This window comes from Lepisosteus oculatus, chromosome 15 (assembly GCF_040954835.1).
Source record: "Lepisosteus oculatus isolate fLepOcu1 chromosome 15, fLepOcu1.hap2, whole genome shotgun sequence".
NCBI classification, from domain to species: Eukaryota; Metazoa; Chordata; class Actinopteri; order Semionotiformes; family Lepisosteidae; genus Lepisosteus; species Lepisosteus oculatus.
In genome coordinates, this window is record NC_090710.1 from 23,393,591 (window position 1) to 23,418,729 (window position 25,139).

Consider the following 25,139-nt stretch of genomic DNA (forward strand, 5'->3'; position numbering starts at 1 on the left):
CTGTCGTCACGCCGCGGGTTCTCGCGTTTTCTGAGCGGCGGCGCTGATTGGCCGGGAGGTTGGCAGGGGGTTGGAGGCTGGGAGAGAAGTAAATAACAAACAGCCAGCGAGGACGCAGGTAGCGATGCGGGACAGGGAGTTGGAGCAAAGGGGGATGATTTAACGCGCACCAGCACGACTTACTCGAACCCAGAGGCAGAGGCGAACCGCGAGGAGTGGGTGACAAGCGCCTTCAATGATATTTTTGGAAGGAACGGGGTCTGAGCACCATGTCCTGCTCCGATAACCTGCTTTGGGATGTGAGGAAGCGCTCAATCGGGTTCGATCATCCTAATGCCGTCAGGATTAACTACCTGGGTAAGACGGGCTAACCGTGTCGCTGGTGACGGATGTCAGGGTAATGAGCGCTGACAGATGTCAAGTCGAATCCGTTGTTATTCCCTTTTCTGTTGGTCGGTGCATGCGGGCGTTTCGATTTTATTAAATGTTTTTTTTCCCCTCGATAGTTACGTGGAGTGCAACCTAAAATGACCGCTGCCAACTAATGTAAGAAAGAAAAAATCGTATGCCTGTCAGAACAGCAGTTTGATTCGTCTCGGGTCCGTCACTCCATTCTGTACTTGTTCCCAAGTCGCTTTTGACACCCTCTCCAGTCTGCCTCGGCATGTTTCCCCCGAAACAAAACGGGGGGAGTTGTGCTCGGTCTCGCACGGTCCTCTTTGTGTCGAACCGCGACAGCAGCCGAACAGCTTTGCTGCCGCTTGTATGTCAACTTTCACATCGGCTCGTTTACCGCAGCTGTGTCCTAACAAAGGAGGGGTTGCGGAGGTCTGTCCGACGGCCGTGAGAAGACGGCTGAGTGGTGTTCACCTCTACCTCGACAGCAAAACTTTCTGCAAAGGGTGTGGAAGAGCATTTCCTTGATAATATTGACGAGGAGAAAGCCTCACCAGAGAAGGGAACGTACAACCTTCCGTATTTCTCCACTAACTGAGCAACCGCAGGCGTTTTACTGTTATTCCTCATGACCTCCCGTCGCAAGAAACTTAAGGACATGAATTCTGCTTTGGTAGGATTTCTGAGAATTACCTTGATTCCGCTCCCAGTTTTGAGCCGAGTAAACCGTAAACAACTGAGTCAAAAGTACAGGTCGTTTATTTCGACTTCCTTCGAGTTTCTGCATAGTTCTTTTTGACAACATGGAGTCTGATGCATTAGAAGTTACTGGTTAATGTACTCCCCACCTTTTTGTTTTTAACCGACAGGATCAATTATTGCAAAGCATCCGATAGTTTAGGTTGCGTGCGATTGTCTGAAACAATTTTTTTTTATTTTCACAAATGAAATTAAGCGCCCTCTTGCGTGATTTGTAACGATTCTTTATATACAATTAGATTTAAAATTATATTTAAAGAGTTTATGGGTGGGTTTTGCAGATCTCCACTTAAAAATGATGATCAACTTGTATTGCACTTCCAAATACATTTTATAGGGAATATTTGATGTGGTATAAATCTATAATACTAGACATTGTTTTTGCAATCACTCAAGAATCTTAGGAGTATAATGCTGATGAATCATTAAAGCTAGATGTTTCTGGGAAAACACTTTTTAATATATTTTCTGTATTTGCTTGAGTCAGCAAGAAAAATAGGACTTCCCGTTTGGAGTTTGCAAGGGATTTTGGAATATTCCCGTAGATCTTTTATTAGCGACAAAGTGGGAGAAAAAAAACATGTCCTTTTTAAAGCTATAATACGCAGTAGTTTTGCTTTACAGTGAAGACTTAAAGGGTTTCGTGAAGCCAGAAATTTGTCCGGCATCTAATCTGGACAGATTCAGCCCCAGATAAAGAATTGCAGAAAGGCGTTCACAAGTATTAGAACAAATATTCCAAAGTTATCATTGCCACTGTCCCAAAGTAAACAGGATAGACGCTTGATAATGAAAAATAATCCACTTTTCAGTGGCTCTGCCTTCATGGCTGATTTGTCTTTAGCTCACAGAGTATATGAATAATTTATCATAATCCAGGGCTCCCCACCAAATATCTTGGATTTATCTCAGTAGCCTGCTCTGAAGGATAAGCACCATGTTCCTTGCACACAGCCTTTTGAGAAAGGCTGAACAGTATTAGTAGTCTCTTATGTGGTTTGTGATATTTTTAAGGCACTAAAATATCTATGCATGTTTAGTGATTCTGTGATCTTCAGAGGCTTTTAAAGAAAGACAAAATCAGCTTTATAAAATGTTTTAAAACATTAATTGTTGCTGGACATCAGAAATAGGAGTCTTGTGTAACAGTTCAACATCTATTGTATATTTCTATAAAGCATCTAGCCTATGCTATCTGCCTATAACAGGAAAATCATTTGGGCAAGACCACTGACATTAATGCTGCAGTAGAAGGATTGTAGATAATGGATGTTAAATTCCATTAATATTTTGTAATGACTGCAATCCCCAAGGGTCTCCAAGCAGAGATGACTTTAATTACTTTTGTACTAAGATATTTTAATATTAAAATGCATCTTTAGGCCAAAGAATACTGCTTCTTTTTGTATCTGTAGTTTTTATGAAAGAAAATTAATCTTTTTAAAAAAAAATAGCAGTGAGCTGAGAGGTTCATTATACGTTTGTTTGACAGCTGTGAATTTTGCTTACAGCTTTTTTAATTCCTTGCCAGTGAATCATTCGCGAGAGTCAGATTTTGATATTCATTTCCCCCCTTGGCAAACACTGTTTGGTGCTTTAAAGTCTCCCAGGTAAATGTAAAGTGATGTCCTGTGACAAAAAAACAACAGCTTGTGTGCAAAGACTTTTGTGTGCGTTCACAGCGTCATGAGCAGTTCTGGATAGTAAATCCTGGAGTGGTTCTGATTTGAGCTTTCTGAGTCCAGTTCAAGTGGACTGCATTTCCCTGTATTAAATAAGCCCAGTTATGTTTGTGCATCAGGCTTTTTTCATATTCTTAACAATAATATTGTCTATCTGTAATTGTATCTTTTTAGGGTATTGGTACAGGGTACCTAATACCTATTTAAAATACCTGTGTCTTCCTTGGTAATTAATCAGACCACTTGATTGCTTGTTGGTTGCTAATAGCGTTCAAATGGAGATGCTAGTGTGCCAGCATGGAAATGGATGTAATCAAGCACAAGCGAGGATGCAGTTCCTCTGAGGTTTTAGCATGTCCTGGGCTCCATCCGTTGTTGGATCAATTGAATTTTCTGTGTTTGGTATTAGGATGTACATTTCATATAATGATGCTGATGACTGCCTGAGCAGGATTACTTTTGCTCAGTACAATGTGAGGGGAACCGCAGGTTCAGACATTTGGTGTTTGTGCTTGGCTGAGGAGCCAATGGTGTGAAGCTGCCATCTGTGGGATTATGACTGGATGCCTCTGAATCAGATTCCCCTCCAATAGCTGGAAGAGGGATTTTAGGATGTCTCTTCAGACCGCTCTGAAAGATATTTGCACAGCATGGCCTTTTGCTTTCATTTACATGACAAAATACTTGACAGGGGAAAATGACAAGTTCTGACAGCAGCTTTAGCACCTGGCAGCCTGATCTCATCAAATATTAGACCCGAAACTAAGCTGGGCCGGGTCAGAACCCGGATCGGAGACCTCCTTGAAAAGCCATGCTGCTGGTGCAGGTGGTGTTGTGGTCCAGTAGGAGATGCTGTTTCTTCCAGACCAGAACCTCTGCCCTAAGTGCGGTGACCGAGGGAACTGTACTATCCGAGGCACTGTCCTTCAGAAGAGACCTTTAACTCATCCCATGAGCACCCATAGTGCTTTGCGCAAGAGTAGTGGTGCTAACCCTGGTTTCCTCTCAAATCAGTGGGTGAGGCACTTTCTCAGTTCTTTACCTGAACTGTTGGTGCATATTGACTACTGCAGGTCACCCAAATGAGTGTTGTACTGTGGAGGTACTAAGCGCTGTGAAATCAGGGATGAGATGCAAGATATTTTAATGTGGCATCGAATAGTCCTTCAAGATCACTAAGGGTTACCCTATGTGAATCGGCAGGTCAGGTCTTCTCGTTATGCCCTGTCACATATTCCTGCAGTATATTTCAGTGATGTACTTTACTAAGGAGGCATGGTGGTGTAGTGGCTTTCTCACAGTGCCTGTCCTGGGTTCAATTCCTAGGGTGCTATCTGCATGGAGTTTGTATAACCTATCCGAATATGGGGGAAAGATTTGGCTGCTGGGAAAACTGGCCCTGGCGTGAGTGTGTGCATGTTTGTTTTTGAGCCCAGTGATGGACTGGGTGTATCCTGCCTTGTGCTCATTGCTTGTCGGGATAAACTCTGCCTCTGCCATAACCGCGTATTGGATGAAGTGGTTAGAAAATGGATTGATGAAAGTATTTTACTAATGGCCTTAATTCATTGTAGAATTGAGTTAACATTTTACATTAAAAAAAATTCCGATGTAATTTAGTCTACTTAATGTTTTATATCTGTATTAATCACACAGTAGACAGTATTACTTAAGTCCTGTTCAACAGCAAATGCCACTCAATTCTCTGAAACTTCTTTACCTAAGAACTTTCATAGTGTCACGAATAATTGCCAGATACTGATGTTTGGAGTGTATAATTTGTTGTCTGACATGTTTAAGTGCCTGATTTCGAAATTGATGTCCTCGGATTATTCCATTCTTCAAGTACAGCGCATCATTTAGGTGGACAAAGGCCTTCTGGGAGTTGGCCAGCAGATGTATTGATTCAGTTGCTTCTCCACAGGGAAATACTATTTTAGTGTGGTAAGTTTTAGTGTGGAGGAAAATAAAAAATCTGGTATAGACCTATAAAATATATCTAGATGAGTATAACTAAATTTTGTAATGCCCTTTGTTGAAGATTTTAATCCAGTTGGGTAGTTAAAGTTTACATTTTAGAATACTTTGTTATGTTTATAATGTGATATTATCCTTATCCGTAATTAGCACTAGACTGGACATGGGCAGTGTCTGCCTTTTGAGATTTAGGATACCAGTTTTATATTGACTTCCATCCATCTGTTATTAAACCACTTTATCTGATACAGGGTTGTGGGGGAGCCGGATCCTCTTCTGGCAAGGAATGGGCACAAGACAGGGTACACCCTGAACTGGAGGCTAATCCATTGCAGGGCACAAGCACACTCGCACTGGGGCCAAAATAGAGAACGTACAAACGCAGATGGCACACCAGGAATTGAGCCTGGCCCCCGCACTGTGAGAGGCAGCAATGCTAACCACCTTATCTTGACTTGTGTAGTAGAAATGAAGTTGTTTACGAAATGTATTACGGTGGGATCAGGAATCTTGCATGAATCTTCACGCATTTTTTGGGATTTGGCTTATTTGCCGGTTCTTGCTACTGGATTATATCATCAATCAACAGTTATTTCTTCCAAAATATTCAGTTTGAGTTTTAAATATAGGCTAGCTTTGGTGCCACTCTAAAAAGCAGGAGTGTGCAAATTTAGAGGCCATCAATAGGGCAAGACAGGTTTCCTTGGGGTAGAGCCAGCACTAAAGATAGCAAATGATTGCAGCTGTGAAACAGCTATTTCTGTGTTTTTGTTGGATACATTTGTCACAATCTTTTACAATCCCACAAAGAAGAAACACTATTTAAAGCAAGCAAGCAAGCAATCATCACTAAACATTGACTTGTCAAGCTTAGCAGCAAAACTCGTGAAAATTCTCAATATGTCCTCTACATTTCCAAGTCAAATTTTGTATTTACAGTACCACTGCAAAACCACAGTAATCAGCAACAGTGGGGTAAATAACTTCCAAAAGCCAGGTTTTTTTCTGATTTGATTTTAGTGATTTAAGTAGGCTATGTAAATGTTCAGTACTCCAGATCACCTGCATCTCCTGTACACAATATACTGTAAACTGAGGCATATTGTAGAAATGATGTGGTATTGGACCACTCGTCAGATTGACTCCAGGTTTTCTTTTTACCTGTTCTTTCAATGCAAACATTGCAGTTTTTAAGACCTGTCTCTTTAGTGTCCAGACCAGCCAGTGCACTAGTGTGAGCAACCATCTAGAAAATGCAGCTTGCTCCTGGGGAAAGGTGGCGAATCCCTGGAATGGGCAGTTAAGATGTTCATCACAGTCGGCCGGCGGTTCTGCTTTGTGTTTCTGTTTGTTGTTCGGAACTGTCAGTTTTAATAGAGCAAATGCATACAAAAGTGGCTGTAACCAGATCAGGGAAACGGGCTGCTGGGGAGTCTAAATATAGTTGTGGGCCTGCATGGAGTCAGTATTTGTGGTATGTGAACCCAGATGAAGGGTAAAAAGATTTACCTAAGACCGATTGCCGAACTGTGCCGTTTGCATTGCAGGGAGTTCTAAGGTGGGGGGCCGAGTTTTTGGTCCCGTTTTATAAAACGTCCACTTGTTCTCTGGAGGTGACCCTGTTAGATGCCGGCACTCCTGCAGAGAGGGGGGCCTTGTTATTTAGCTGGCCTAATGTTCAAAGTGATGATGACGTGTTTGGTTAGGAGTATCAGTCTCGTACACAGCACTGGCATTTCCAGTATTCGTGTCCTGCTGCTTACTTGTCTGCAGTTTGATTGATTATACCAAATAAAGAGATGTTTTAATTTTCTTGTTAGCAATATTCTCTAAATATTGGGTTACAGAGAATGTCATGCTAAACAATGCTGTTGCTGTTATGTAACCATTTGTTATCAAATGGTAATTTACTCTGGTACAGTGATTCCAAGTGAATAGGTTTTCTGTCTTTAACATTGCACAAGGAGGCAATAACCACAATTTATGGGAATGTTTAATTTCTGATTAAGCCTTGTTTTGCCCCCCAGAATTGTGCCATTTTTAGTGTTTTTTTTAATCAAGTCTTTTTTTGGAGTCATACAGTAGTTAGTAAGGGTTACTTTGTGAAATTTCCCAGAACATACTTGAAAAAATAGATATTCCAGATGAATAAAATGTTCAGATTGTGAACTTGATATGTTTTTTTCATATATTCTGTGTCAAATAATATTAATAAATTCATTTTAAATGATAATGGAGGTAAAGTGGTTCAATCTAATGTTTCATACTGGCACTTCATTGCATACTTTAAATTCTGTTTAAAATGGGTGAAAAATTACTTTCCTGTGGCTATGATCTACTTTAACGAAAGACTGTGGGTTTTCTTTTCAGAAGTAAATTACGCATTTATTAACCACAATAGCTTTGATTGTGTTGAAGTTAAAGAGCAATTCAGGTTGTGTGATAAACACAGGAAATGTTTCATGTGATAGAACTGCACATTCGGAGTCCCATTTATTCTTTCTGCGCCTTAAAACCAAGCTCCTGTCTGAGCTGTGCAGGCAGTCAACACTGAAAATGTAATGGGAACTCTCCTCAGGAGAAAACATGCTGTGGAATGGAAAACGATCACTTATTTCTGCTGGGAAATTGTTCCATTACAGAGCATGTATTTCTTTTCTTGCCTGTTATTGATGAGCCTCACTCTAACGCATCTGATGAGCTGCCCATAGGATGACCACTACCAGAGCAGAGTTATTTAAGCACTTGCTACTAGGGCCAAAGCCATTGATTCGTTTTTTAAATACTAGCAATAGTGTTCTTCAGGTAAAGAGCGTATTGTAAATCTTTAACCTTTTTTCAGAGTTCTCTGCTTAATCATCTTGAGAAATTACGTTTTTATTTTTCAGGGTTCTTTCCCTGTGTAGTTGCGAATGAACTGGACAACTCGGATCTACTCGGCTCGTAACCCCATTCACTTTCTCATCATTTCTGTTGCAGGTCTCAGCTAGAATTCTGGCATACAACAGGAGAGTTTTCACAGGAGTAATTTTTGTTGTAAATCAGTATAATAGTATTTGTATTTTGAGCTGTGGGCTGCAATAAGTGCCATCAGTATCACTGACTCTTCTGTTCAGTTAGGTCATTTTGTTAGGTAAACTGTGACAAGTGCACAGTACTGTAAATGTTAGAACCCAATTCATTGTATTGCAGTGTATTTATATTTCATGACCATCTAATGATAGCGTTTTTCATTATTGCTTAAAACATTAGCCTGTATGTCATCCTAACTGAATTTTCCAAATGGCTTGACCAGTACATGTGTTTGATCCGGGTGCACATTCAGTAGTATTAGTCTGGGCTCTTTCTGGGATTTCCCAAGCAGTGACTCTTTTGTTTTTGGTACATCTAACGCCAGAGTCATACAGGACTTCCTCTGATGCAACTGTTCCTTATAGTAAGGTCAGTGAGAGATGCATCACTTCTTCAGTCAGTGCTAGCTCTTCTGCACAGAATCTGGAGCTCGTTTTGCAGCCTGATAGATGATGAATGACTCTGCCATTAACTGTGATTGTGTTGGTGGATAGTGGGCAGGGCTCACTCCCTGTGTGGTTACTGTAGTGCTAAGCCCAGTAAATCGGCAATTGATGGTTCCAAACTGAGTGAGTATAAAATAGAAAACAATTGGTGATTCACATTATTTTAAACATGTCTGTTCCATGCTTCTGTTATCTAGAGAGAGAAACTTGATTTTGAAAACAAATTTTAAATATTTACTTAAACACTTTCTTTGAACTAAGGGGGGGATAGGGGTTTTTGATTTAAGAGATCTCCTGTATCTGATGAGAATTTCACATTTTAGTTGGAAAAATACAGTGGTGAAAATATAATGATGGATACAACTCCATCTTAACCTGACCAGAGTGATAGTTTATGTACTGCTGATGAATAGACTATTGTGAGCCTTTCGGTACAGTATAGTATGTGTTCAAATCAGTGATGAGCAGTAGAAAAGGAAATGGCATCTGGAAATGAATTATATTGTGTTTACCTTTCCTCTTCTGTGATTATCTCTGCACTTGCAGGGAAATTGCTATGGGACAAAGTACATTGTTCGCTGCAGTGATTGCTAGCTGTTTTATTGAATTACTTTATTGGATTGAAGAGGTGTTCCTTCCACATTAAAATCAATCCTTTAAATCAAGAGTCTAAGCTTGTACCTGTACAGGAGAAGCAAGTGTTAGGAACAATTATAAAGTGCTGGGATTGATTTTTCTTCTCGTCATTGAATCATCTTCTGTGCTTTATTAGGCCATTAATGTGCTATGTTCGTTTCTAATGCTAGCAATCACAGCTAGGGGATCAGACTGAGGTGGCCTCATTTTTTCTTTTGTCTGGGTGGGTTTAGAAGTGTTTAAGCCGAGACACTGTACAACCTGCAGCCCTCTGCTTGAAATGAGTGGCTCTGATGTGTGTGCTGATCGTAGTTATAATGGTCCGCAGGTGAAGAGACAACTTGTCAGAGAAAAAATGTATTTTATTTAGGTTTGGGACTGAACAAAGCAGAGATATAAGTCTTAACATTTTAATTGTCAAGCATTTCTCTGTGTGAACGTTGGGATGCTGCTTCTTCTTGTTTTGTTAACAATGTACTGCCCCCAGTTGCTTGTAGATGTTCATAACTCACAGTACAGGGTTTTTTTTTCATTTAATATACCATCTTCGGAGCAGTTTTTGCTGTTTCAACAAGATTACAGAGTGCTTCATATATACTAGTGGATTTGACTTTGTCCACCAGGTGGTAGGTGATATAATTTATACAGGTGGTAAGCACTCACCTGAGTGTTTTATGTAGGAAGTTAGTTTCTGACTGGTCCACTATACAGAAGATAAGGTGGTGATGTGAGAAATTACATAACATGACTGAGTTAAGGGGGAAATTGTAGCTAGCTATTCTGTGCCTTTGAAGACAATATGTGGTGTTTATGTAATTGTAATTCACTAGTAATAGGATACAACAAACATTACCGATTTCACTCTCCAGGAAATGCCTTATTTGAATAACGGGGATTATTAGGGTTTTGTGTTATGCACAATGGAGCTTGAGATTGACAAGAACTGTGCTATTCAGTACAAGTTAAAGGGATTTATGTAACTGGTGTTATTTCTTTGTTCGTAGGAAGAAGAGAGTTTGTCCAAAGATTAAAACTTGAAGCAACCCTTAATGTGCATGATGGCTGTGTAAGTATGAACCCCTGTGTATGCTTTAATACCTGTGGGGCATGTCCTGACGTTTTTGTGTCCTCTGTTGTGTCATTTGTCAAGTGAGGAAACATGCAAGCAAGCATTGCATTGTACTCAAGTACGCATGGCAATAAACTTGAAATTTTGTTGCCCAGCACTTTCAGAATTTGCCAGCAAACTTCCCCTGAGAGATGTTTTGAGTCTATTAAATTATTTGCATTTCAGAATTTCATGGGCCCCAAAACCACCCAGTTAATGCTTTTGTCTTGCACAATTTGAAGCAGTTGGCCTGTGGCTCTGGTTGAGTTGCTTTGGAATGACCTCTGTGAAAAGCTATTTGGCATGAACCAAGCTAGCAGAGTAAAATATGAATGCCAAGTTAATCTCCAATTTCTTACTTAGACGGGACTTTCTGGAATTAGAATGCTGACATAATATCAACAAGTACACTTAAAAAAAATCTTTACAGAATATGCTTAGGGAATAGGACTTTAGATGATATGGTGGGAATATAATGTTTTTTTTCCCCCCAAACAATGCTCCATGTCCAGAAAGATGCATTCTCATTAGAGAAGATGTTAAAGGTAAAAGAAAAACTGTATCAGAAACAAAATCAGCTAGGCATTTCTGTATATCCCCACGCTTAATGACCCAGTTATTGTTTATAGTGAAAAGCGGTGATAAATTAAGATCATAACAGGTCCCAAACATTTCAGGTTTAGACTCCTACTTTGAGAAAGCGCTCCAGTTGTATTGCATTTCTGACAAACACCTAAACTTGTTGAATGCTGCTCAGTACATAGGTTAAGACAGCTCCTTCCAGGGCTAAGGTGATGTCGGTTTCACAGCTGCCCCTCCTCATCAGGCCAGCCTGTCAGTGGTTACTGGCTCAGGCCATCTTTCTATGAGGAGATGAGTGATGGTCTCTGTTTATACACGCTGCATGCATATTCACACTGTAAAGGAGAAGATCGAGGTTTATTCCATGCTGAAAGGAAAATAGACACAATGTTTCGGCTGTGGAGTCTTCTTTGGGTGTGAGGGAGAAAGGGAAACCAGCAGATTAAATAAAGCGTGGGAGAAAAAAAGACAGTAACTTGGAAGTTGTGGGTAGCATGGGAGAAAGAGTATCACCATTCAGGGAGAACAGGAGGAGAGCCGTGAAGCCAAAACCTGCAAAAGAATAAAGAAGGTAGAGGGATACCTTGCTGTAGGTCGCTAACCATAGCGAATAAACATCATACAAGAATTTGTAGCCGTTTGCATATAGGAACATATGAAAGTCTATAAACTTGAGAAGGACATTCGACTTGGAGGTTTAACTGATATTTATTTTAATTACATTTTATAAATGCAAGCAACTGGCAAGTTTTGACAGCGAGCATTGACAGCAACTGGCCCATCTCCATATTTAAGTAAATATAAATCGGGTTTCATACTTTCGTCTCCTTAAATATTTGCCGTTCTTTGTTTCTTGTGCTATTTTTACCAGGTGTTTTTTAGAAGAAAACATTTTTTAGATCCAATTTTTCTGACATAAACCAGTGCCGCAGATTTTCTAACCATAGCCTGTGGATCTTTATTTCAATTTTGACATAGTTAAATGTGAGACTTTAATACACGATCAATCAGAGGGAGTCTTTCTTCCAAATGCAAATTATGTGGATGTTTAAGTAAAAACAAGTTAACTTGTTATTTCTATGGATTTTTTTCACCAACATCAGTTTATTTTGCACATGATTTGTCCCATATGCATCTCAGGATTGCTGTAATTTTTAAGATGCTTAGTGATGCGTCTTCCAAGGGGATTATTTTGAAGTAATGAGTTTGTAGGTCTTTATATCTGTGTTTTTGAAACTGGCTCCTGTATATTATTTTTAAATTCTTGAGTCAGTTCAGGATCTAATATAGGCTTTTTGAGATTTTATCCACCTGGCAATATATTTGTTTAGTTTTTGCAGAAATGGACATGTTTTAATTTTACTTCAAGTTGTCTTGTCATCTATGTGAATTTCATCTATGTGAAATATTTGAAAATTCATTTTCTGTATGTTTAATAACAGGTAAATACAATATGCTGGAATGACACAGGAGAATACATCTTATCAGGATCCGATGATACTAATTTAGTGATAACAAACCCTTACAACAGAAAGGTAAGTGACATGAACATAGAGAAACTAGTAAATAGATCTCCATGTTTGGAAAGAACAGCTGTTTGTTCTGCAACCATAAATAGCCGGGCCAAATCATGTCTGCTTTCACGGGACTCAAAGGAGGGCAGTCCAGATTTGCTCAGTGGGGTTCATGTGTCCTGGCACATGGCTAGACCTTGGCAGAATTACTAGCTGTAAATTGAATTTGTTTTCAAAGTAAATTGGTGAGATAGAGGACATGATACTTGCTGGGTGATTGGGAGGAATAATGGTAGCTACATGGACTGAATAAAAGGGCTTAGCAAACAAAAAGACGTGGATTTGGTAGTTTCAGTGCTACAGCATGTGAATCTTGCACAAAATCATTTACTGAGTAATTTTGAAATCTTGAGAAGAACAGCAAGATCTAAATAAAATCGATAACTTTTGTAATTGTAAGGAATGGTAAATTGTATATTTTGGAAAACAATACATGATTTTTCTACCAAAAAGACCATGTTTCTTCTAAACCACCGGGAACTGAAATAAGTTGATTTCAAAATGGACTTCCTGTATTGCTCGCCAAGGCACAATGTTAACACTGCGTGCTGATAAGCTGGAATTGTAGCCGAGGTTTATTAAATAGGTGCAGTGCTCTTAGTAGCTTGCTAGGGAATGCTTTGTGCCTGCGGTTTCCTTTGCAGTTCACCTTAGCTGAATATGTCATTTTGGATGTTTCTGCAAGAGTTTGCTAATGGGGTGAGAGTTGTGCCAGTTAAGGTCCCACCCATCATGTAATGAGATCTGGTAGAACTGTTAGTCATTTTCAGCACTTACAGTTGCATCACTGTGAACTTTGAAGGCAACCTTTAAAAGAAAAAAAAAACAGGTACCATTGGCAGCTGGGGTTGTATTAGCATAAATTAGGATATTTATAAAATATTAATACAGCATAAAATGTACCTTTAGACAATGTTTTATGATTAGATTGCATTTTAGGCTATTATACTTCAAAGTTTAGACCAGTCTTGTACATCTTATTACTTAATTTTCAATTGCTTTGGTGTTAACATTAAAAAAATGATTAATTGATTTTTGACAGTACTCCAGCATATTTGGGAAAAGAGTTGCAGACATTGTAAATCATTGTATTAAAGCACATTGTTCTTGGATTTTATGTGTAATATAGCTAAAAGAAACAACAGCTGTGCTGTTAGTTCAAATAAAGTCTGTACTAACTCAACAGCTATTATAATATTTAACCTTTATGCTTTCACATTTTATCAGCATGTGGTACAATCGTGTAGGGTTGAGCAGTAATTTATCTGCATGGCTGCCACCGTAAAGAACACAAAACCAAATACAGTCTGTTCGCAGGTTTAATAAAATAGCAATTTATTATTATTATTATTATTATTATTATTATTATTATTATTTTATTATTATTAATAATAATAAGTACAATTGGTAAGGGATGGTAGGCTGATTATTTCTGTAACACAAAATAGTTTTTATTTGAAAATAAAATACACTTAAATTGAGGTTGTTTTTTTATCAGTATAGTGTATGATTTTGTTTAAAAATTCAGACCTTCTTGAATCAAGGCTGGGGTTGTCTTTGTTCCATTTTAATTCATTCAAGCATCTACAAGGATGTATTACTTTTCTCTTAAAAATTATGAGCATAAATTCTATCATCCCATTCTATCTTATTTTTATAGCTGCCCTTTGCAAAACATATTCAATAGGGTACCTAGGGCTTGGAAACTTTGCTATACAGATGCATGTATAGTATTGCACAAAAGCACTAGTAAGAATATGTCTGAGGTTGGTTGTTCTGTGAATCCCCATGCCTGCTTTAACCCTTTTCATTCCCAAATCTTCTGCTCCTATTTAAATGAACACTAAAGTTTAGTAACTAATGTACAGCCACTTAATTGCTGAGCTGCTGTCTGATTTATCTATGAGATGTGACCATGCTACCCCTTGAGTGGTCAGCATGTCCTGCTAACCACACCTTCTGTAATTCAGTGCTTCAGCACTATTGCAAAGACACATTGTCTTATGACAATACATGTTAAGCTAGTAAAATGTTATATATATATATGGAACATGTCTTAGTACATAAGGCAAGATGTATACTATGAGAATTATCTGAATAAAGCCCATGTTGCCTTGTTTACATTGCTATATAATCTCTTCAGTACCTTAATTCCACAGTGTCTTTAGCAAATTTCCTTTCAGTTTTTATAACCTTATAAATAAAGCCATAGCTCACATCTGACTGCCTCATTAATTTGCCTGCTTTAAAGGCATAACAGTAAACTGAATAGGTGCCATGAATTTAACAATTGTACAGCAGATGACAGACATGTTGGTCTTAAACCAGCTTGCAGTAATTGCAGTCCTTTTTTGCAGTGTGTGTTTGGTAGGAGTGCGGAATTGTGTGGCGCATTTTGATTTCCTTGTTCCCTTGCAAGTCTTCTCATATTTTGCCAGTGCTGTGGATGGTCCCACAATAAACAGTTGTTCATTTGTAAATGTAGGCATTGATTTACATTTATATGTAGGATTATCAATTATATGTTATTGCATTTGTGCAAGATCCATCTCCCAATCCATCCATCCATCCACATTTGATTGGCACTGACGAAAGAAGCATAAGTGTTTTCTTGCATGCCTGTGTCCCACTCAAAGGCAGAGGGGATGAAGGCTAAACTGTCCTGAAAAAGTTCGTGGAAGACAAAATGTAGGAGTGATTATAAAGCTTTTGAAAACTGAATTCTGCCTTAAGCTCTCACTTTTCCCACTGCAGGTCAAGGCCACCATTCGTTCAGGGCACAGGGCAAACATATTCAGTGCCAAGTTTATGCCACAAACCAATGATCAACAGATTGTTTCCTGCTCAGGAGATGGAATCATATTCTATACCAACACAGAGAAGAGCCCAGAGATTAACAGGCAGTGCCAATTCACCTGCCACTATGGAACTGCCTATGAGGTAAGGCAGCTCATGACACACCGGATTACCAAAGGTAAAGTCGGTGGAACTCCAGGAATGCCAACTTAACTTTTTCTGCTATCTACTGGCATAATGAACTAGACGCACAATAGTTTTGGTTTATATAATGGTAGAAAAATGGCATTAATTTTTTTTTGTCTTATTATTTTAATATTACTGGTTTCACACACATATGTGTGTGACAGTTTTAATATCCCTGTAACGGGTTCTGGTAGACACACCATTAAATTCTAAGAGAAGAGCTCTTAAATTATGAACATATAGCAATTAAGGAATTGTGTAACATACAGAATAGTTGTCAATCATAGTTAATAAATACTTGTAATAATAAAGGAGCATCTGTATTACTTTCTGTATGCTGGCTTACCATTTCATGGTACTTGAATTGTCAGTTTATACAGTGGCAGAAAAAGATGCATTTTCAAGATTTGGAGATAGCAGATAGATATTAAAGTACTATGAGCAGTGTGCATTTAGAACTGAATATAGCTCAAGCTCATGGCATGGTTATGAAGTAAATTATTTTATCATGGTGTTCGGGTGTTTGAACTCTGTGATGTAATTGTTATTCTGAATAAGCGAATCAAGTTGATGTTTTTGGGATGTTGTTTGGTCAGGATTCTGATGGTTACATGCCTGCAATTTGGTAACTTTTCTTGTACCGGCAGATTATAACAGTACTCAATGACCCCTACACCTTCCTGTCCTGTGGGGAAGATGGTACTGTTCGGTGGTTTGATGTCAGAATGAAAACCAGCTGCACAAAAGAAGAATGTAAAGATGTAAGTTATTTTCCAAAGTTTTAATGTGCACTAGCTCTAGTTTAATGTATATAAAGCAGTAGAGGAAAATACGTTGCACCCCAAAAATGATTCTAGATGTGTGTTACTGGACTGTACGGTAAACATTTTGTATAAGTGAGGAGTAACAGAGTGGTGTTATCTTCCATGTTTAATGAAAAATGTTTTTAAAGTCCTTCCAGTTTGTCATTGAGCCTGTAAATACTGCTCAATTTTTGTTATTCCAAAAGCATTCATATATGTGCATGGGCTTAACAAAGAATTATGATGGTCAAAAGTACTCCAAAACGTTCTGAAAATGTATTCCTCTTAAGTAAAGTTTCCAAGCAGAGAAATTGGATGCATTCTTAATACATTTTTTGGCATAATGTCATAGAACTAGGTTATATCTTCAGAAAAACTATCAATGTATTTTTCTGCTGCAGTTGTTTTTCTCGTTTCATTTTAAGATCTGTAAGCTCAACTCTGTAAAAGATATTGGTAATGGCCATTATTATTATCCCTCTCATGGCCAAACAAAATTGTGAAGAAATAAAGCCGATTTCTTTGAAACCCTACTCTGCTTTACAGCATGTTGTTTCTGGAATGAATACAATTTATGTCATGATTCATATAGTATGTCTTGTGAAGATCTTGAGCTTCTGTACGAGACAGTGTGTGGCCGTTAACCACTGTGTCCGAATTTGGAGTTTGATTTTCATCTTTTCTGAATTCCGAAACCCTTCCTAGGGGCAGTCATTTTACATTGATTGGTACAGTTGCAGCTATGTGAATTAAGCATGTTTATGAAATGTTGTAAGTCATTTTTAAAATCTAAATGGTGACAGCCCCATTTGACCTTTTTTACTGCTGAAATAGTTGCTCTTCCTGTGTTATCAATAAAATATTATCCCCCCCCCCCCGTTTTATTTAATATATTCCAACAAAACCATTTGTTGACAGGATCATTTTGACCTGCAATACTCAGATTGTCTTTGTTTCTTTTTGCAATTTTGCACACTTACCGTTAATGTGTTGTCAATTAAGTAGGCCAGTAAGTCAATCTCCATGTTTTTTTTTTATTCAGGACATTCTCATTAATTGTCGGCGTGCTGCTACCTCGATCTCAATCTGTCCCTTGGTCCCCTATTACCTAGCAGTGGGATGCTCAGACAGCTCTGTTAGAATATATGACCGAAGAATGCTAGGCACAAGAGCAACAGGTAAGCTGAGTTCATTAAGCTGAAACCCTTGGCACAGTGCTCCAGGAAGACCTCTGCTGAGAGTCTTCTTTTCTGGTGGATTCTGCTTGAATTATTGATTAAATGTCTCGGCTAGGAGCAATCCAAAATTCAGTTTTCCTCTTTATTTTGCAACTCACACAGTGAGCAGTTGTTGTTTTTTGTCAACAGTATATTTTCCACACACTTCTTGGGGTACTTACGCTTATTTTTGTATTGCCTAAAATCTGGTCTTAGTTCACAAATTTCATATTTCAAAGATTAATTGAACAATGCATATACTCTGTTGTTTCAACACAGAACTTTCAGTATTTCAGTCTGTGTTTTTTCCCCTTTGTTTCACAACACTTTCTATCTGTTAAAGAATTTGTATTACAGAGTTCATAGCTATGCATTATAGCCATAAAAGAGTTAACAGTGTCACTACTGGGCTGTTTTTAAATAATGTCTTTTTCCCTACTTCACATAAATAAAGTAAAAAGTCAAGTCAATAATGGCTGCTTTTATGTGTCCTTTCCCTCCCAGAGTAATTATCTGTGATGGTTTCCTGTTTAGAGATCAGATTTCATTAAAGTAGCCTGGGATTGAATTTACTGGTAGTTTGAACCTATCTGTTTGAGGGCTTGTATCACAATTTAATTTGGGTGTGAAGTAAGATTGGCCAAGAGGAAAGATGAACACAAAGCATTTGAGCCAGTTGAAGCCTCTAGTGCTGCTTTGACAGATACTTTTGGAAATAAAGGCGATCACTTGAAGGGATTCAGTTTAATACAGCTTTTTATATTTTGTGCATTTCAGGGCATTGGACAATCATTCTGCATGTGAACAACAGGAATAATTAGGACAAAGTAGGGGTTAATCCTGTGCTGAAAGGGAGAAATAAAAAATAAAACCTTGATATTCGGTAGGGCTAGGTGCTTTGAAATCTCAGCCAATAGCTAATCTCCAAATGTGGGTCTTAATACCATGTGGAAAATAGGGTATGGTTTTCTGTTGCAATATTTTATGTTGCAACTGTTCACAAAAGTGTTTGTATTTATAATTTTTCAAATGTTTTTCAAAGGAAAGATCATTTAAATCATTTTTATTACCATTATAAATGCAGCACTACTGTACTGCAATACATTTTATTATAGCACAGTAATGGCAAGAAAGTATATTGACTGTACTCACTCCCTTTCACTCAGCAATCTTCTCTTTTGCTCCTGTGGTTTGTCTGTTTCTCTTCTGTTTAGCTATCCTTTTCTGCAAGAACCAAGAATATGATGACTTAGGGGACATAGGTTTTTTTTTTTCAAATTTAACATTTCTGTTATTTTGCAGCACAACACTCGCAAGCAATGCTCTGATAACAGGATCTACACACAATGTGCATCTAACACTTTCCAGAAGGCGACTGAAATACTAAAGCATAACCCATGATGCACTGCTACGTAAACATGATAACTTTGTTAAACCAAGCTGTGCTTTTACTGCTTATCCAGGTCTGGTGAAGTTAATATGTGAGGCGAAGATTCATGGGTTTTTGCTCATACTGCCCAGCCGCAAATAGACAAATTTGGTTTGCAAATGGGGGGGAACAGCGGTCACTAAAAGTCACCTGTGAAGATCACAGATCTAGAAGTTTAACAAAGATTTGCAAATGTTTGTTTTTTTGTTTTTGCTATTGAGCTGGGAATTAGCCTCTTATTGTTCCTTTGTCGCCCACATACTGACACGGCTCCTCACTTTAACAAATGGAGACTATTACATTAAACTGAAGACCTGAAACTTGGGTTTGTTCCGGTATTTTGGATAGGTAACTACATGGGCCGTGGAACGACGGGGATGTGTGTGCGCTTTGTCCCGGCGCACCTCTCCAACAAGTCGTGCCGCGTGACATCCCTGTGCTATAGTGGAGATGGCCAGGAGATCCTAGTCAGCTATTCCTCCGACTACATCTACCTGTTTGACCCCAAAGATGACCAGGCCCGTGAGCTGAAAGGGCCTTCTGAGGAGAGGAGAGAGGAGGTGAGTACCTGCAGCAGTGCCGCCGAGTGCTGTTTTTCCAGCATCTGTTTCTCAAAACCATTCATAAGCAAGAGCTGCGTTTGATTGAAATTCCAACTTCAAGATGCTAAACTGGTATTACCTTCCACCTTTGTGCTAATTTCACCTAGATTTGCGAGGAGGCTGAGACAGACACAGATCTAGATCTAGCCTCTTTCAGGCTACCTGTCAGATTTGAAACTGGGATGCAGCAAAATGTCTTGCCACTCAGCAGGGACAAGACAGGTGGAATGTTCTTGAACTTGCTCATACAAACCACTCAAAAAGGATGTCTTTAGCATGGTAATCGATTGCTCAGACATTAGGTCAGTTGCCCACGTTAAATCCTTTGGTGTATAATTTGAGACTTGGAAAGTGTCCAGGATATTACAAGGGCATCCTTACCTTACCAATCATATTCCCTGTTTCGACTTATTCTGTCCCAGTTGAATGCTGAGGTCCATACTTTTATTTGCTTTAGACTGGAATGTACTGCGCTGCTTGCTGCTCCTACTCATACCCATATTACCTTCACTAGATTCAAGATCCACATAAATACCACTTCCCAATCTAGACTCCCTGCATGGGCATCAAGTGTATTATAGAGTTGACTGAAATCCTTCTGTCCTTTAAAACACTAAACAGTATATCTACTACAGAGGCTTTCTGAGTTGTCATACTTTACCATGACTCTTCTGCTCTTTACATTCTGGCTTTGCTGTGAGTCACATTTTTCACTATGACTATTTTGACTATCTTTGTTTATACCCATTTACTACCCTTGTCCCATGCGCTGTTTCTAAAGAAAGATTTCTTTTTGGTTTTACCGTCTTCTTCTCTTTTCTCGTTTGAATGAGGCAGCATTATATATTCACTCTGAGGCCCTGGACAAAATGTGCTGGATCATACACTGTGTTCCTCAGCTGTGTCTGCATGTGTTCAGCTGCATCTGGCTTTCCTAATCTCAGATTCCTTTCCAAATACAGCAACAGGCGCATGTGATGCTAGTGTTGACTGAAATAGCCTTGGAAATCAAGCACAATGCGAGCCAAGGGGAGCATTCCCTTCTCTTTCCTTTTTTGCCTCCCTGCCTATCAGATTGCATTACGTATGTGGTCTTATCTTATCTGTCTTTCAGAATGAAAAAATACTTTTTTTTTAAAAAAGGCCATTGTTAGTCTGGACAGTTTTGTTTAGGATAATTAATGGTCTTTTTTATGGGATATTTTTCAGCAAGTTTTTAAAAGGAAAGGATTTCCACCCAGATATCTGCATAAATGTTCCATCACAGTCAAAATACTGGGATCTTTTATTTAAATTAGTACAGTTAACTAATTGGTTTATTTGAAAAAAGCTATAATTGTATGCATATTTATATATAGATTTAAGGTGTGATGCAAATTATGCTTTGCTGCAAATTTTAGATACACATTTTTAACTGGATTTTAAAGTGCATAGAGCTGTTCACAGATGTGAAGTGATCCAGTAAGAAGGTTCATTGTGCACACTTGATCTTGTAGTGAAATGCATCCTCACAAGTCTTTCAGGTTTCTTCTTGCAAGCTTTTCTGTATGACTGATGAACCTCAATGTATTTGTGCGGTAGTGTTTCCATTTGTACCAATGAACTTTGGCAGTTGGCAATATCAGTCTTTAGTGTTAGATCATGTCATTGACGCGACTGCTATGTTTTCACCCCAAATGATTCAGGTAACCCAAAGGATTTTAGGTGACTTCTTTTTCCCTTCTTTCTTAGACTTCTAGGTTTGGAAGGAGAGATCTTATTGGAGTGTGACATGTGTAATGCGATTCTTCAGTCTTTATGATAAGCAAAAAATAATGGGAGAGGGCAGAATGACTGAGTAATATTTGGCTACCTACCTACTGTAGAAGATCCTCTGCTTGGAGAAGGTGGCATATTGTTTTCTTTTTCCCCACGTGGAGAGAATTCAGAAATCTTTAGAAATGGCTTATTTGAGAGTTTATGTAATTATTAAAAAGGTGATCAGTTGAAAGGCTCTATGAAGAAAATCAAACAAGAATTGTGCAGGTTCCCCTCAGTATCTTCGAGGTCTAATTCACTGACACTGAAAATGGTTAAAATTCTGCCATAAGACACTCCAGGGAGAGAGTACAGCAATGACGCAAAGACGCTTGCCAAGATGTTCACTTAATTTAAATGCTCTTATTATGAAATATTCGTTGTCTTGCCATGTCGCAAATATCTCTTATGACATCTTATATTCAGAGTGGAACTGTGGTTCAGTTCCGTGGGAGGAGAATAGTCTGTCATTCTCTTTGTGTTTTAATCTAAACGATTTTCCATGCTGTCTTGTTCTTTTAGCCCTGGCGCTCCTTTCACGCTGGTCTCCATAGCTGGCACTTATCAGTCCTGACAGGATGTCTATTTTGTCTGTGTAGCTGCGGCAACCTCCGGTGAAGCGCCTGAGACTCCGGGGCGACTGGTCAGACACGGGGCCGAGAGCGCGGCCCGAGAGCGAACGGGAGAGAGATGGTAAGAAGGCAGGAATGGGCGCCGAAAGACCTGAAAGAACCTGACTGTGTGTGACACGCATAAAAATAAATAAATATATGAATAAATCAACCGTCCAGGTGTTTTCAGTGTTTATCTCTCCCCACACCAGCTGTCGCTCCTAGTTGGCTAAATCTAATTTCAACATAATGATCGCGTGCGTATTTTCAAAAGGAATTATCGATCCGTCTTTTAATGTTTCCTGATCCTACCCAAGCACATGCCTTAATAAAGAAAAATAGCCTAATAAAAAAAACAGATCTTTTCTCCACTTGCATGGTAATACTTTTACCCTTTTTAAGAATATGCCCCAAAACACTTTCATGCTTTATTTTTAGTCTGGATTTTGCTCATTTAACCAGGTCTGTGTAGCGAGTGTGTAATAATTGCAGAGAAAATAAATTAATTTGTATCATTTGGACCCTTATTTACCAAAAATACTTGTTTTCAGATGTGGCAGAGATACAATAATGAACTTGCTTTGGGGGGGAGATGAGTTAGACACAAGTGGTAAGATACTGGGACAGACTGTACTAAGTTTTCTTTTCGAAATAAGTATTCATTCAGACGTTAACATTCATTTATGCATTTAAGTTTGTGAATTCTGTCATGATCAATGCCTAGTGAGATACAGATGGAGAACACATTCTTCACATCTTCAAAGATTGTCTGAAGGTGACTTTTTGGAGTTTGCCACTTTCCTGATGGACCTGCATTCAGGGGACATTTTGCCTTTTTCAGGGGAGCAGAGTCCCAACGTGTCTCTCATGCAGAGGATGTCCGACATGCTGTCCCGATGGTTTGAAGAGGCCAGCGAAGTGGCCCAGAGTAGCAGGGGCCGCCCACAGCCACGCCCGAGGGGTAAACCACTTCTCTCTTGATAGCATTGACATGTCCCACTGGTAGGAACTGATCAAATCCTACATATACAGCACATGCCACTTGTGCATATAGTGAGAAAAACAAATGCATATAGTGGAAAATTTAACAGTTAACAATGGGTACTTTTTGAAGTAAGGAGGGTTCATTGTGAATGCCTGCCCACACAATCAGATTAAGCAACAGCATTTATTTCGTCCTACTGAACTCATCATCAGAATTTTTTTTCCTAGCAACCCATTGACACTTATTCCATTTTTATCCTTGCGTGCTTTATTGCATGTCCGACTCCTGCTGGTTTATGCGTTTCTTTATCATCACTGCAGTCCTCATGCACCCTTCCCTCCCCAAACTACTAGGGAGCACCTATACCCGAGGGGTACCACTTCAGAGAATATACACCTATTTTTTGTAGCCCCTGTGGTCCGACCAGAAGGAGCCGCGCCCACCCCTGAGCCAGCTGCTGCCCAGGAGCCGAGGGCCTCGGAGGGGCCCATGGAGGTGGAGACCCCAGCTGAGACCCCGCTCCCGCAGTCTACCTCCTCTTCCTCCTCTTCCTCCTCCGGCTCTTCCTCCACGGTGACGGCCCCGGCCCCTTCGACGTCCTCCTCCACCGAGAGCCCCCCTTCCTCCTCCCTGTTGTCCTCCCCCGACGCCGAGCAGAGGAGCCAGCCAGCCGCCGGCGCCGCTGCCGCCGCCACTCCCCCGCAGCCTGAGCCGGCTCAGTCTGGTAAGGCCGAGACCCTCGCTTCACCCGCCACGCAGGCTGCGAGCGCACCTCACCGCCGGGGCGGTCACACCGTCTCCCCTGTTCTGTTGTCACTGAAATGCCCCAGCTTGAAATGTTACATAAAACTAGACTTCTGGGCTTTTTGTCAAAGGCGGCCCTGGCTAGGAGAATATTATTTTTACAGCCAAGAAATTTAAAATTCCTCGTCCCACAGATATTGCCAATTTAAGAAGGGCAGGTTGTTGTTGGGTATGGATGGCGGGCAGTCGGAGCCTTGTGGAAAAGCACAACGACCACCGAAGAATGTCGTGGCAGAAATACATTGATCTGCTTTACTGTACCGTATCTCTCGTTGAATTCCCTAGAGAAAGAGTGGGTTCGTTATCCAAGGCTTCGCTATTTCCCACATATCTCGTCATTTCCTTTTTATTTGTAAATGGGCTACGGCGTTTTTTCGCTTTTGCTCCTGGAGCTGAAGTGGGTGTCAGTAGTATAATATTTGGAGTCCAAGGTTGAACAGCCTTCCCCTAGAGGAGCCCAACCCCCCACCAAAGCAGCAGCTGCACATTCTTTCCTTTTCACATCTCACGGTGTCTCCCTCTGCCTCTATTTTCTGCCCTGTCAGAGCCCAGGCGTCGCGGGGTGCCGGTAAGTGTAGTGTGTAGGCGTTTGCAGCGGCTGCTTCTGATGGCTGACCACCCGGGACGGGACGAGAGACCGCCCCCCCGGCCCCACCCTGAGCGATCCTCCACCAGGGGGGCAGCACTGACCACCCCCCCAGCAGGTTACCTCCTCTCTGAAAGAACTGCTCAAGCACCTGCCAGGCCTTCCTAACATCTTTACTGGCCGCTTAACAATCGGAAAAGGCTTCCTCGTGTGCTGCACATACTGGACGGCCCCAAAGCTGCTTCTGCCATGCTTTTGACAGCCACTCACTTAATACCTTGAGCATTTGATATTAACTGTGTACTTACACAGCATCTAGGGCGATCTGCTGGGCTTGATAATTCTTTTACAATTCGCAAAAAAAAGGAGAGGCATAGAAATTGTTTTGGCCACGAAATGTTCTACTCTTCCTGCACCATGTCATTAATCATTAAGTTTCTGTCAGGCAGGCGAAGCGCGTGACTCATCTTTTGCTACAGGAGGTTTTTTTTTCTGCATAATATCCACAGGAAAAAATAACCTCACCACGTTTCTTTTTCAATTTTTGGGGGGGGGGGGGGTATTTTAAAGGACATTGCAGTAGAAGAAGACTGAAGTCCACACTACAATCAGTGTAAATTGCTAAATGTATGTGTTGCTTCAGGTCCCATGAGTGTTAACATGACCTTTGAGATTTTTATTTATATACAGCTATAGTGCTTCTGGTCTTTCTTTATCTGAAATCGTGGAGATTTTTAATTTATTGATCGGTTTTATTTCTCTGGCATTGTTACAATTTTATAATATTTGTCTTATACAAATTTCTTACAATGTTCTATATTTTTATCTTAGGAAAAATTGTTTAATTTTTGTAGAATGTGATTAAAGCAAGATATACCTGATGATCCATTGCCTGCTTACCACTTAATGTGAAGTAAGGAAGGGCAGATGCTACATTTGTCTTTTTTTACCTTTTGACTCTTGGCTTTTGAGTTAGATCTTATCCCAGTCTGATTAATTCATTGGTATATACCCTAAAATCAGTCTAAAAAGCTATTGTAATATAGTATCTTTAGAGAATTAGGAAATACTTTATTAGCTACATAGAGGTA

General features: G+C 39.7%; 1 protein-coding gene across 6 annotated transcripts in view; it reads left to right on the plus strand.

Annotated features, from left to right (window-relative positions):
• The first annotated feature begins 80 nt into the window (after positions 1 to 80).
• The window catches only part of dcaf6 (ddb1 and cul4 associated factor 6), a 47,165-nt gene continuing 22,106 nt past the window's right edge, over positions 81 to 25,139 (plus strand). For 3 of the 6 annotated variants that reach the window (XM_069178719.1, XM_069178720.1, XM_069178721.1), the window contains exons 1-11: positions 81 to 357; positions 9,973 to 10,034; positions 12,101 to 12,193; positions 14,987 to 15,172; positions 15,862 to 15,975; positions 17,060 to 17,195; positions 19,012 to 19,223; positions 21,662 to 21,755; positions 22,515 to 22,634; positions 23,068 to 23,382; positions 24,008 to 24,166. In XM_069178719.1, the coding sequence (XP_069034820.1) occupies positions 270 to 357; positions 9,973 to 10,034; positions 12,101 to 12,193; positions 14,987 to 15,172; positions 15,862 to 15,975; positions 17,060 to 17,195; positions 19,012 to 19,223; positions 21,662 to 21,755; positions 22,515 to 22,634; positions 23,068 to 23,382; positions 24,008 to 24,166 (1,579 nt within the window). In that variant the 5' untranslated portion in view covers positions 81 to 269. The remainder of the gene's footprint in view (positions 358 to 9,972; positions 10,035 to 12,100; positions 12,194 to 14,986; positions 15,173 to 15,861; positions 15,976 to 17,059; positions 17,196 to 19,011; positions 19,224 to 21,661; positions 21,756 to 22,514; positions 22,635 to 23,067; positions 23,383 to 24,007; positions 24,167 to 25,139) is intronic. The other 3 variants (XM_069178723.1, XM_069178724.1, XM_069178722.1) reach the window with 2 other exon arrangements.